The sequence below is a fragment of the Populus trichocarpa genome, chromosome 18 (assembly GCF_000002775.5).
Source record: "Populus trichocarpa isolate Nisqually-1 chromosome 18, P.trichocarpa_v4.1, whole genome shotgun sequence".
Taxonomy (NCBI): domain Eukaryota; kingdom Viridiplantae; phylum Streptophyta; class Magnoliopsida; order Malpighiales; family Salicaceae; genus Populus; species Populus trichocarpa.
The window spans coordinates 8,216,111-8,228,502 of record NC_037302.2 but is presented as its reverse complement, the minus strand read 5'-3'; the positions used below and the strand labels follow the sequence as shown (position 1 = coordinate 8,228,502).

General features: G+C 35.0%; 1 protein-coding gene across 12 annotated transcripts; it reads right to left on the bottom strand.

The window, feature by feature from the left end:
- Positions 1-2,689: 2,689 nt before the first annotated feature.
- LOC18107676 (receptor-like serine/threonine-protein kinase ALE2) lies at positions 2,690-11,641 on the bottom strand. 12 transcript variants are annotated; one of them, XM_024590255.2, is made up of 17 exons: positions 11,487-11,641; positions 10,845-10,981; positions 9,928-10,047; positions 9,534-9,848; positions 9,306-9,440; positions 9,035-9,109; positions 8,830-8,922; positions 7,878-8,006; positions 7,562-7,789; positions 7,382-7,456; positions 7,190-7,291; positions 6,955-7,062; positions 6,481-6,852; positions 6,094-6,390; positions 5,256-5,645; positions 4,796-5,036; positions 2,690-3,890 (listed from the first exon to the last, which is right to left on the bottom strand). In XM_024590255.2, exons 2-17 carry the CDS (start codon positions 10,930-10,932, stop codon positions 3,209-3,211), a joined length of 3,450 nt encoding a protein of 1,149 aa, XP_024446023.2. In that variant the 5' UTR covers positions 10,933-10,981; positions 11,487-11,641; the 3' UTR covers positions 2,690-3,208. The 12 variants fall into 12 exon arrangements, with proteins under 12 accessions (XP_024446023.2, XP_052304960.1, XP_024446022.2 ...); XM_052449000.1 differs by having other exon boundaries at positions 9,928-9,996; XM_024590254.2 differs by lacking the exon at positions 11,487-11,641 and adding an exon at positions 11,223-11,463.
- Between the last annotated feature and the right edge of the window lie 751 nt (positions 11,642-12,392).

Here is a 12,392-nt window from a genome sequence, read left to right as displayed (position 1 = left end):
TAGTAAGACGAGAGCAACAAGACGTTTATCAAGAGAGTGTGAAAAAACAATAGTGCAACTAGGTAAATTTAAATCAAATAATGTTATAATATTATAAATTCATATTCTTTTACTTTCTCACTTTATTCTTGTTTAACAAATTTCTATACCAGGTTGAGGGATTTATGGTACGATGCCCACAAATAAACAATTAGGAAAGCCAACTTTGATGATGTTGAGAAATAAAAAAGATATAAACCGAAACATGTCATAGAGAGTAATTAGGTATTATTTCAACAATTTGTACAAACAAAAAGTTCTAGAAAGTTCTCCTGATTTAATACACAAAATAGAAATAAAAAAACTTATGGTTCAATGAGCAAGTATACTAGATAAGTGATTCAGTTTGTCAACCATACAAATAACCTAGTAAGAGTTTGTTGTTATATATTTTATTTTTTTTCTTTAAGTTTTAATTAAATGTTTATTTGTGAGGCTTTTAACAAGCTATTTAATTTAAAAAAAAACAGCTTGGGCGTGAACCGACTCTAATGGAGTTATATGAGGAAACTCATATAAAGAAGGGAGATAAGAAAAAAAATAAGAAAATTTTTATTGATACAAGAGCAGAAGTGTTCGTTTGTAAGTCTTTTAATAGTTATCATAACTTTAATAACGTTTGTTTCCATCAATAATATAAAATGTAATTGAATTTATGAATTTAACTTACTTTTTTCTTGTTTTGTATAAGACATATAACGTTAGCATGAATACAAAATTTGATAAGGACACTTCCGCTCATCCTCCTTACAATCCTCAACTGTGGTTAAAAGCTGTTGCAAGTGATGGACCTGATAAGAATCAACTTTAGGTTATGCCTATAACATCAGCCCGAGAAATGAGGGTAGACTAAACTGTTTTAATTGTAGGCACACCACATTCTGACCCAAGTAATGAATTGCAAAACTTTGATAAACAAGTCAAGAAAAGGGTTCATGAACAATTGTCCATTGAGAAGCAAAGATGAGAGAAAAAAATGATAGAAGATCTAAGAGCAGATCTCAAAGCATAAATGATGACAAAAATGAGAGCATAACTCCAACAAGAAACTAGGATGTATTGGGCTTAGAAAATTTTATATATGGGTATACCTTTTCCTCCACCTCTGAATCTTCTAATTGAAGATTTTAAAAATTTTAATGTGTTATTAATATATACATTGTTTAAAAATTAATTATGTATAAAATATTGTTTATCTTATTATTGTGAACTATTTAAATATAATGTGAGCTTTGTATAAGTACATTTTGTTTTAAATATATACTTTTGTTGTAATTTATTGTGAATTGTGGTTGTGGTTTATTGATTGATTGTTGTTGTTGTTGTTTAGGTAAAAATTGTAGGCTTGACAATAATAACATCCAACAAAATAAATAGTGAAACTATCGATGAAATCACCGACATAAAGGTAATTTTGTAGACATCTTTGTTAGTAATTTCACCAAAAAATTCGTATCATTTTGAAAATTTTGACAAGACATGTAGAATGTTTAGGGCTTCTCAAAGAATCAGCAATGAAAATTGTTTTTAGCAATTTAGTTGCTAACAAAAAATAAGCGGGAAAAACTTATTTTTTTGACATGATTATTTTGTTGGTTTTTTAATTGCGGATAAAAGCAAAACCTCAACAAGATACTTTTCAATGACATGTTTTAAAAATACCAACTAAATTTAACCTAAACATTAACAGAATATTCCATAAACTTTGTCTAATTTTCTGGTAGTAAGCATTAAAAAAGGTATCCTATTAAGAATTATGAGTTAATGTATGAACAATTTTTCAATATCCTGTTAATTCACAACATTTTTTTTTATTTGTTTACATTTAATAATTCACGAATCAACAATATCATCTACACTAGATGGAACCCTAGAAGAAAGCAAATGAGCAACTCTATTGCCTTCTCGTTTAATATGTTAGAATTGGGAATATGTGAAGAACCAACCTTCTGATTTAAAAAATAAAAGAAAGTAGTGTTTGTCAAAGGAGTTTTTCCCAAAAAATACATTTTTTCTCATAAATTTAAATTAATTAAATTCATATAAATTTCTATTTTAATTGCTTTAGATTGTTATTGAAAAACCCCTACCATTCATGAAAAAAGTCATGGCTATGTTAAAAAAAAATACATAAATAAGAAAAGCTTTTGACTTCATAAATACACTTTTACTCTACAATTTAAATCATCGAAATTCTTTCTAATAATTATTTGAATAATTTCAAAATTATATAAAAATAAGTTTTCAAAATAATCAGGCATCTTCGCACGGGAAAAAAAAAAAAAAAAAAACTATTTCTAACTAGTAGAATATTGTTAACAATGAAATATTAGTTGTAGAAAAGGTTAGACGCCTACCGGGCTTTTAATATGAAATCGAAGATTTTAAAAGCTGTAACATTGTATCCTGGAAGTGCTGCCTTCCATTGCCAGTGATGTAATTCGACCAGGAGCTTCAACAAGTTGAAATATTACTTGTGTATCAGAACGGGATTATACGAACATAGGACATTGCTTGTTTCTTAAAAATTACAGCTTAAAGGAGCACAATGAAGGTCAAGAGTAAATTTCATGAGCCTCCAGACCATTAATCCAAGAAGATGTCTCCAACGTTGCTGGAAAACTGGAAAGAAACTTATTAAACTACTATATGCACATCCCAATTTATTTTTATTTTTAAAAAAAGAAGCTGAATATTTCTACAGTGAAAGTGAGAAATGCTACCATGTATTTTAACTTGATTTGATGAAAAAATCTTACAAACGGGAAGGAAGGAAATATCCTGCTGCTGATGCCTGGCAGACTTGAAGTATTAAATATGTTGATACACCATTGAATTCAGATATCTCCATATCATCGTGTTACTGCCGCCAGTGCAATTGAGTATAGACAACGAAAGCCTTATATGGGATCACGTCCTGTTATCTTCGAACCTTCCTTAAAATTTAATTCATTTGGAGCGAGATCAAAACAAATGCTGCAACTGTCCTGAAGTGATGGATTTTGGCATTCTGCATTCCATAATAATAGCTTACTTCGTTGTCCAGGCTCCTGCGAGACCGCAACCAATTCTTGTTCTTATGGAGGACTGAATGCTTGCTTGCAGTACAGGATTTTAAGATTGAAAAACGGGAAGTCAATATTCACAAAAAAGAGGGACGATCTAGCTCTTAATGTGAACCTGGCCACATTTTGAAGATGGTTCCACGTTCACTCACACTTTCCCCTGTCAATCTCATTCTCTGAAACAACTCTCTGCCCCTTCCTGTTTTCAATGGACCTGACGAGCATCTCCTCAATGATCCAGAGCCCTGCCTCCCACACCCGTCTGATGTACTGAAAAAATATGAATCCACGAGTCCCCTTTCTATATCTGGCTCGGAATCATAATTATGTACTAGGGCCTGACTTCGTAAAGAATCCCGAAGCTGTCCTGAGACTGCACTGACCTCAGCATCCATGTAAATAGATAAATCTTGGCTGGAACTCCTGGAATCCAGTTCCTTTGCCTCATCACACTCATTAGATACTAGTTTTAAGGCCTGAACAACCTCACTCATAAAAGGACGGTGTGATACCTCTGGTTGAACACACATTGATGCAATAGCTGCTACTTTGGCCACACTATCAAAAGGTACATCAGTTGCTAGAGTCGGATCTATAATTACTTCAAGCCCTTCTTTAGTTGTTAGAAATGGACGAGCCCATGCAACTAGATTCTCTTGACCAGGTGGCTGGGACATATCCACTGGTTTTCGTCCTGTTAGGAGCTCAAGAAGGACTACACCATAACTGTAAACATCACTCTTCACAAGAAGATGGCCAGTCATTGCATACTCTGGAGCGACATACCTAGATTAAATATTCATCAGGCAAATAGATACATCAAATTCAATAAACTCTAATACAATTCAAATGAAGGAACTTAAAGCAAGCCTATATCAGCTTGAAGGTTGCCTAAATGTTAAAAAGGTGTCTTGTGTGTCCTCACTATCCTTTTTTCTAGAAAAAACATAATAATACTGAACTGGTCCAAGAATTCTTTATCCCCAAAAAGGAGGAGCAACTACATATTTATGATTTTATGCAGGTCCATATTAGCACTGCCAACCAAGATGTCTAGGTTGAAGAATATCGAAATTCAAAAGTTCACCTTGGCATCATTTCAATGAGCTTTAATTTCATTTGCAACCGATACATATAATTGAAGTTATGGACTTTCAAATTTATATTGCCATAAACATATTTTAATTTTATTCTGAATTACAAATGGATGTTTGTATGCATGTGGTTTAGGATGAGCATTGAGTCATTAGACAAGCTTAAGAGAAGATTCTGCACAACAGAGATCTGGACAATGAGCTATGATTCATGGATGTTCCTTAACAGTCTAATTAGAAGACAATGTGGTGGCAGCTATTTTACTTTCTAGAACAAGGAGCAGGAGCTAACTCGGTTGGTACCTTCTAAAACATCATATGGTCATATAAAAAAACTTCAGTCTGTGTAACCTAAATCTGGGACACCCAGCAACATCCAGAATGCTGAGCAATTATGCAGGTACTTGGATCTACTACACAGTGAGCATGCCACCTCCATCTATTGTTCTCCCAGAGATATTTAGCGCTTAATACATGATTAAGGTATGACAAGCAAACAAACATGGGCATTTCCTTGTAAGGAGTTGGTGTTAGGTGGGGAATCATATAACAAGGGATACAATAAGACTTCATGAAGCCTGAAAGACAAATTCTTACCCAAAAGTTCCCATGACCTGCGTTGATATGTGCCTATTTTCCTCATCCAAGGCAGTCCTAGCCAAACCAAAGTCTGAGACTTTTGGTGTGAAATCATGTTCCAACAAAATGTTGCTTGACTTGAAGTCCCTGTGTATCACACGAGGGCTTGAATCCTCATGTAGATAAGCTAGACCTCGAGCTGCACCAAGTGCTATCTTGATCCGAGCATCCCAATTAAGAGCAGATTCTTTATCAACCCCTGGTAAGTAAACAACATACAGACAAGCATATTCATGTTATAGAACATTGACTCCTTATCTAAGAGATAACTTTCTTGATCCAAACAGATTCTTTATCAACCCCTGGTAAGTAAACAACATACAGACAAGCATATTCATGTTATAGAACATTGACTCCTTATCTAAGAGATAACTTTCTTGATCCAAATATGAAAACTCAGAAAGAGCAAGGCTACTACCATGTAGATGAGATTCGACACTGCCATTTGCTATGAGCTCGTAGACCAAGCTGCGTGAACATTCCTCTGTGCATATTCCAATCAACTTGACTAAATTTCTGTGATGAAGGCGGCTAAGCATCTCAACTTCTGCCAAGAATTCTCGACCACCTTGCTGATCATTTCTCTTTAGAACTTTTACAGCAACTTTGGTCCCGTCTTCTAAAACACCACTGTAAACAAGCCCAAAGCCACCCTCCCCGAGTATTCTTGAAGCATCAAAGCTACTAGTGGCCCGCTCTATGTCACTTTTGCTGAAGGTCTTAGCAGATCCTGTGTACGCTGGAATACTAGATGCAAAGGACAATGAGGCAGAACTAAGACCACTTCCAATCAATGACCCAGCAATACCTGCAAATTAGTTTTCCTTTTTCATCGCAAAACAAAGCAAGACTTTTGAATTGTTCAAATTGCCAGATATTACTAAATCAAACATATTAGAATAGAAAGAAAATGGTTATCCAACAAAGCATGTTAAATACAGAAGGACAACATGGAAATACAAAATTAAGACAATGTTAAGTCTAATATATACATATCATATTTGTACAACCTTAGTATTTCACAACATTCCAAGACAATGTTAAGTCTAATATATACATGCCATATTTGTACAACCTTAGTATTTCACAACATTCCACAGTTTCTTTTTCTTTCTATTTTACCTTGCCAAGTTCAATCACTGTGCTAGCTAATTAGTCCAATTCTGTATGTTCTATAAGCTTAGTGTTTTACTCTGTAAAAACATTGATCCATCAAGCAGATAGGCTAAACTATACAAGGCTTTAAATACTATTACCTGATGGTTTCACAACTGAAGGTGGCAATGGCTGCAGGACTGATGCCGGTTGACTAGCATGATCTCTATGTTTAAACAGCAATGCCAAAGCAACAGCAGAGAATAAAACTAGTGCTACAAAACCAGACACAGCAATAATAGCAATGATGCCACCAGCAAGCCCATCTTTACGCTTCCTTTTATGGACATCAACCCCTAGGGGCTTTATCATCCTTGCGTTGTTGTCATTGCCAGAATATGGCCCATCATCGATTATTGCAATTCCAAAAGGTGCCATAGGTGGAGGTGGAGGTAAACCTATAAATGTAGCACTTCTATAAATATCCAGGAAAAGAATAAAAAGAAAAGGAAAAAAAATAAAATTCTTCACATTTAGAAATTGTTTACCTAGATAACGCACATATAATACTTCATAGTCACCAAAAAAAGAAGGGTTTATAACAACTTGTTTTTTCCAAAATCTTAGATAAGTCAAAAGGGCAGTTGAATTGTCAAATCTTTCTCCAAGGGGAACCAAGTCAATAAGGACGATTGTCTTCTCTAGCTGCTGGCTGGGGGCATTGGCCCCTATAATGCGAACTTGACCTTGTTTCATAAAAACGCCAGCAGCAATTTCCTGAGCAAGCTCTGAAACTAAAGGGAAAAAGGTATACAGTGCAACACTAACGCCCAGTCCTACTTGCATGGGCAAGACACAGCGACATGGTGACCCAGGAGGAGTATTTGTGTATGGCTCTGTGCACACAGTCGTTGAACAATCTGCACATTCGATGAGCCTATGCATTACATTTAGGAAGACAAAGAACATCGAAGGGAAAAGATAAACAAACTTCAAAGCAAGAGAAGCATGGATCTGTGTACCTTCATTAGGAGGTGGAGGTGGCAATGTGTGGAGTGGTGGCAGGGGGGGCATCTTGGGAGTTCTTGAAGAAAACCCAGAAGGAGAAGCTTTAGGGGAAAGAGCTGGCACTTGGAAACGCAACAATAATCAAAAGGTAAGCTATTAAGTATGTAATGAATGAAATAAGTAAATGTAATGCATAATCAACTTGGAAAAAGGGGAAAACGAAATGTAAGGACTATGAGCTTTCCTTACTTTTTGTCCATCCAGATGCTGCAGTTTGAGTGGGTGAAGGAGTGGGTGAGACAATGATCACTGGTTTAGGATAGCGGTAGTGTGATGCATTATTTGAAGAATCTACCATAGAGGAACTGCATTAGAAACTGAAAAGACCTTCAAGATAAATGCTCCAAATATGAACCACTAAAACAGTCACTATTATGATACCTGGAGTACCAAGGGGTGAGAAAGCATATTGTTTATGCCTGCTTGTTGGAAGAAATGATGGAGGCATGACTGGACCTGTAAAGAGCATCAAAATAAAACAAAATCATATATATGAATGTTAAGTACATAGCAAACCAAATGGTTATCGATTGGGGAACTTCTCAAGCACAAAAGAAGGACCTTGCTGTTTTGAAGATGGCGGAAATGTTGGATTTGAGGATGCAGGAGCAGAGTCACTGATTCTGCTGCTTTCATGGTTCTGTTTATGAAATGGGATAGAAGGTGAAGGCGCAGAAGAGTGATGCTGTTTAGCCAGAGGAGTTTTCGGCAATGATGAAGGAGAAATGGGAGAGTCATTAGAGTGCCTCATGGCATTGTGCGTGGAAGGAGCTATACCAGAAAAAGAACCTGAATTTTTTTTTGTTAAATTCCAAGTCTTCACACTAGTGCTTCATATAACTGATCTTGGTGAAATTTTCAGTTTAATAATGCATACCTTTAGCTGGAAAATGGCTCATGGGAGATAAAGGTGTGGGTGTTTCATTTGGCGGTGCAGAAACTGGAATTTCATCTTTCTTATCATCAATGCTTGGGGTAGGAGCAGATGGATGGGGGACATTTGGACCTGCAATGTCATATGAGAGCCAATAAAATCTAGCATTACCTAAGTGTAAAGAGTTTGCATATATGAAAATAGTGCCAGGAAAACAATATGGAAATACCACCTAGTCTTGTATTCCATGCCATGGTCATCAAATCATACATTGCCACACCCACACAAAAAATAGTCATTCAAATGGAAAAATGAATAAAATAAATGAAGGAAAAAAGGAAATGAAGTTTTCATGATGCTGAAAACTGGCCTTGTTTAAGTGTTTAAAAGAAAAAAGAAGATAATCTAGTGGCTTTTTCCAAGTATGCATCAAACGTTATTCAAGACCATGGTTATTAAATCATAGAATGCAACACCAACTGAAATAATTAGTTGCTTAATTGGGAAGAACAATTAAAAGAAAACACATAAGAAAAATAAGAAAATGAGATTTTCATAATACTCAAAGTGACCTTTTTGAATGTAAGTTGAAAAGACCAAGGAAGATATATCTAGTGGCTTTTTTCTAAATACAGATCATGGAATGAAGCTGCATTCCAACAATTTTGTGGTTTGTAATGGAAATTTTCAGAAAATATTTATAGCATCATTATTGTTTCAATCACTTTGTCCATGTTTTATAACAGGCCTTAGTGAGGCATCACTATAAATTAAGTAAAAGAAGGTTGCAGAAAGGAAAGTTATGTTCATTTCTTCAGCCATGGACTATCTATTGACACATCCATTATATGACAAAGTTTAGAAGACATTGAAAATGAAGATGTGGAATGGTTCGATGCTAAAGGAACAGCTTCATAACCAACATGAATTTGAAGTGTTTTCTCTCGAGTAAAACCTGATAATATAGCAGGGGGTTCTCCAGGCATGACTGGGTGGGTTGCTGATGAATTTTGTGGCATGGCTCCCATTGGTGATACAACCGGAACTGCTGTTATCAAAATAAAAAAGATCCAACATGATTATTTAGTTTGAACTTTTGAAAGGAAAAAATAAAAGAAAGAAGGGGATTATCCACATATATAGAACATATCAATGCACACCAGATGGCATCGTTGCTGGTGCAATAGGGGGGGCTGCTGGTTGATTTTCTTTTGAAGTCCTTGATGGAGATGCAGCTGATATTGTATTTTGTAAAATAAAAATGCAGGAAAATAAGAAAAAGAATTAGGAACCTGTTGAAATAGAATCTATCAGAAGAGTCACAGAAGAATAGAACACTAATTCTATACCAAAACAAGAAAATGAATTAGAAACCTGTTGAATTAGAATCCACCAGAAGAGCCAGAGAACAATAGAACACTAATTCTATACCTGGAGAAACTGAATTTGGGACAGGAGCCCCACTGAAGGATACATCTTTTTTATGAGTACTTAGTGATGAAGCTTCAGGTGCATTTGATTGGCTGACTGGTGAATTTTCTGGTGACTGTCTCGAAGGTGCTGCAGCTAGAACCAAACATTGTAACAAAGGCACTTGTTATAGAACAAAATGTCAACTTGAAAATTACTAAAAAAAACAAGCATTAGTAAGTTATGCACCTGGCGCACTTGACGCAGAGACAGGAGTCTGTCTAACTGCTGCCTCTCTTCGATGAGCATTTGGTGGCTTAGGTGGCTCATGCCCTTGATTAAGTGTGGGTGGAGGAGCTGTATTATACGTTGGAGATGTAACTGAAAAACTTGGTGACAAGGATGGTACATGTCCTTGAGAAATCAAGGGAGGAGGAGCTCTATTATGTGGTTTTGTTACTATCAGAGGACTAGGAGAATATGATGGTACATGCCCTGTGATTGTTTGGGGCACTGGGGCAGAGGTGAGTGGTGGCAATGCAAGTGGAGGGTGCAAGTTTGACCCTGTATTTTTAAACCAGAATCATATTAAAACGATCTCAAGATTAGTAAACAATCTACAGTAACAGTTTATGCAAGTTACCAGTTGACAGAGACTCTGAGGCTGGCACACTGCTTCTGAATGGCTGGAGTTGGGGACCAGGCGTTCCTTCTATTGGAGGAATGTCAGAAAAAATTGTTGGAATTAGGGATATATTGTCAGCTGAAAATTAGATATAATACCAGATTTAAAACCACATATAAATGCAACTTGGTATCTATAATAAGTTTCAAACTAAAATATATCAATCAGAACAGACGTAAGGGCTGTGTCTTTACAAAATTAGCATTTATGATTTGCTTCTGCTTATATCAGTGGTGGAGAATTGTCTTTCTCTTATGGGGTTTAGTATCCATGTTTTCTAGTCTATGTACAGGAAGAGTTCAAAGACAACCCATTAGATCTGCTCTCTGTTGAATTTAAAACTCCATAACGAAATATCTTTAGCAAATCAGACTGTAGACAATGGAATCAGAGCAAGATGAGATATCAATGCAGTGGCAGAAATGCGGCTGGATTGTATGAAGTTCTAAAGAAACATAGAATTATATAAGCAGCTAAAGATACTTGTAATAACTGACAATGTTAGCTAGCCGTCCGTCCTCTAAGAGAGGGAGAAAGATTTGGCATAACTATGAGCTCCCTTCATTGTCTCAATTACTTGAGCTTTTTACCAACAAGCTCTGATCTATGGTTACATAATTGAGGGGGAAACATTTTTTTAGTTTCTGGTTCACTATTAGTAAACAATCCCAGGTCAACAAAGACACCACAGTCCAATTTGGCTCGTATCAACTCGTACATGTATTGTCAGCTTCTTCACATTAGCATTGGCAACATGAAGTTAGATAGGCCCAGATAGCAAAATGATTGATTAATAAAAAAAAACCCTTAAACAACATAAATTTCTCCTAATTCAATCCAATCCTAACAAAGAAGAGCTAGCATCATAAATTTACCAGTAGATCCTTGAACTGCGAAAAAAAAGCCAATGGCAGAGAGTTTCCCCAGCAGCTGAAGAATGGGTGGCACCATCACCAGCCCCATGACATCAAGCACCAAACTTTCAAAAACCTTTGGAAGACCCTCCTCGATACTAATGAAGAAACCACAAAACAATTAAAATAATACTACATAGCAAAGAAAGAAGAGGTTTTTCATTTCTTTTTTTCCTTCCGTTGTCTTTTAAATAACTCGAATCAATAACAAAAAGGAGGTTAAACTGGATTAGCACCCGCACACACAAACAGACACAAAAACTGTGTAGAAAAAGCAAAGACAAGGTGATTCTTATTGAGAAAAACCCATAGAACCTAGTTTTATTTGAAGTTAATTACCATGTAAATTGCCAATGAAACTGTTTTCACTGACATGATTCCAACAAAATTAAAAAACCATAAATAAATAAAAAAAACCCCACAGAACAGAACAGGCGACTAACAGCGACTGTGCTGTGTAACAGAAGGCATAAAAAGGTATGGACAGTTAGGTGGGGCAGAGAGAAAGAGAGGGTGGTGGTTAGAGTATAAAATATAAATTAATGGGAAAGATTAGATTTAAGTGGTGTGTTAATGGAAATAACTTGGTGGGGTTGAATTTACCCTGGGATTGTTCACTGGGGTTGCTCGACTCCATTTTCTAGGCTGCTGATTTTCCTGTTGATCCTTTGAGAATAAGGTGCTGCGTGTGTCACTAAATATTCAAGAATGTTGACACTTCACTTGTGTTGTCTGGAAAATTTATTACTTTTTTTCTTAACAAAAGACGGACGGATGAATCAACAAGATAAGTTAGAAGCAATTAAGGAATAAAGTGTTGTTCAGTCAACTTAAACATTTAAGATGGGTGAATTACGTGTGTATCAGTAACCTACGTAGATAATACAAATTACTTCAAATAAATATAATAATTAATTATATAATTAAAATATTTTCAAAAAAATTATAAAATTATTTTTAACGTGGTTCAATAAACCTACTTCCACATCTTAAATACAAAATCATATTTGATTATTAAATTCTTTCACTAGTGCAAATTCAAGAATATAATAGTCTTTAATAAATCTACATCAAGATTTTAGATATGCTCTTTTCAGGATTTTTTCAATTAAAAATATATTATCTTCAAAAAAATTTCTTTGATAAAATTATCTCACCAATACTAAGAGTTTTTACCTAACTCTTAAATATTTACAAGGGTGATTTGTTTTCACAACGGTATCTCTTAATATAGTATATATTTTAATTGAAGTTCTAATATCTTTATACCTGACTTAATAGCACTTATAAGATATGAAAGTGTTTAAGTGTAGTGAAAATGAGATTGAATACTATTGTGCTATAATATGAATGTTTAATAGCACAAATTATAGTATGATCAAAGATTGATGATTTTGTAATTGTTTTTCTCTTAGAATAACTTGTATATATATGTTCATATTCCTCTTTTTAAAAGCTATGTATATATATTTTTTTTTAAATAGTTCAAATGATCGACTGGTTCAGATT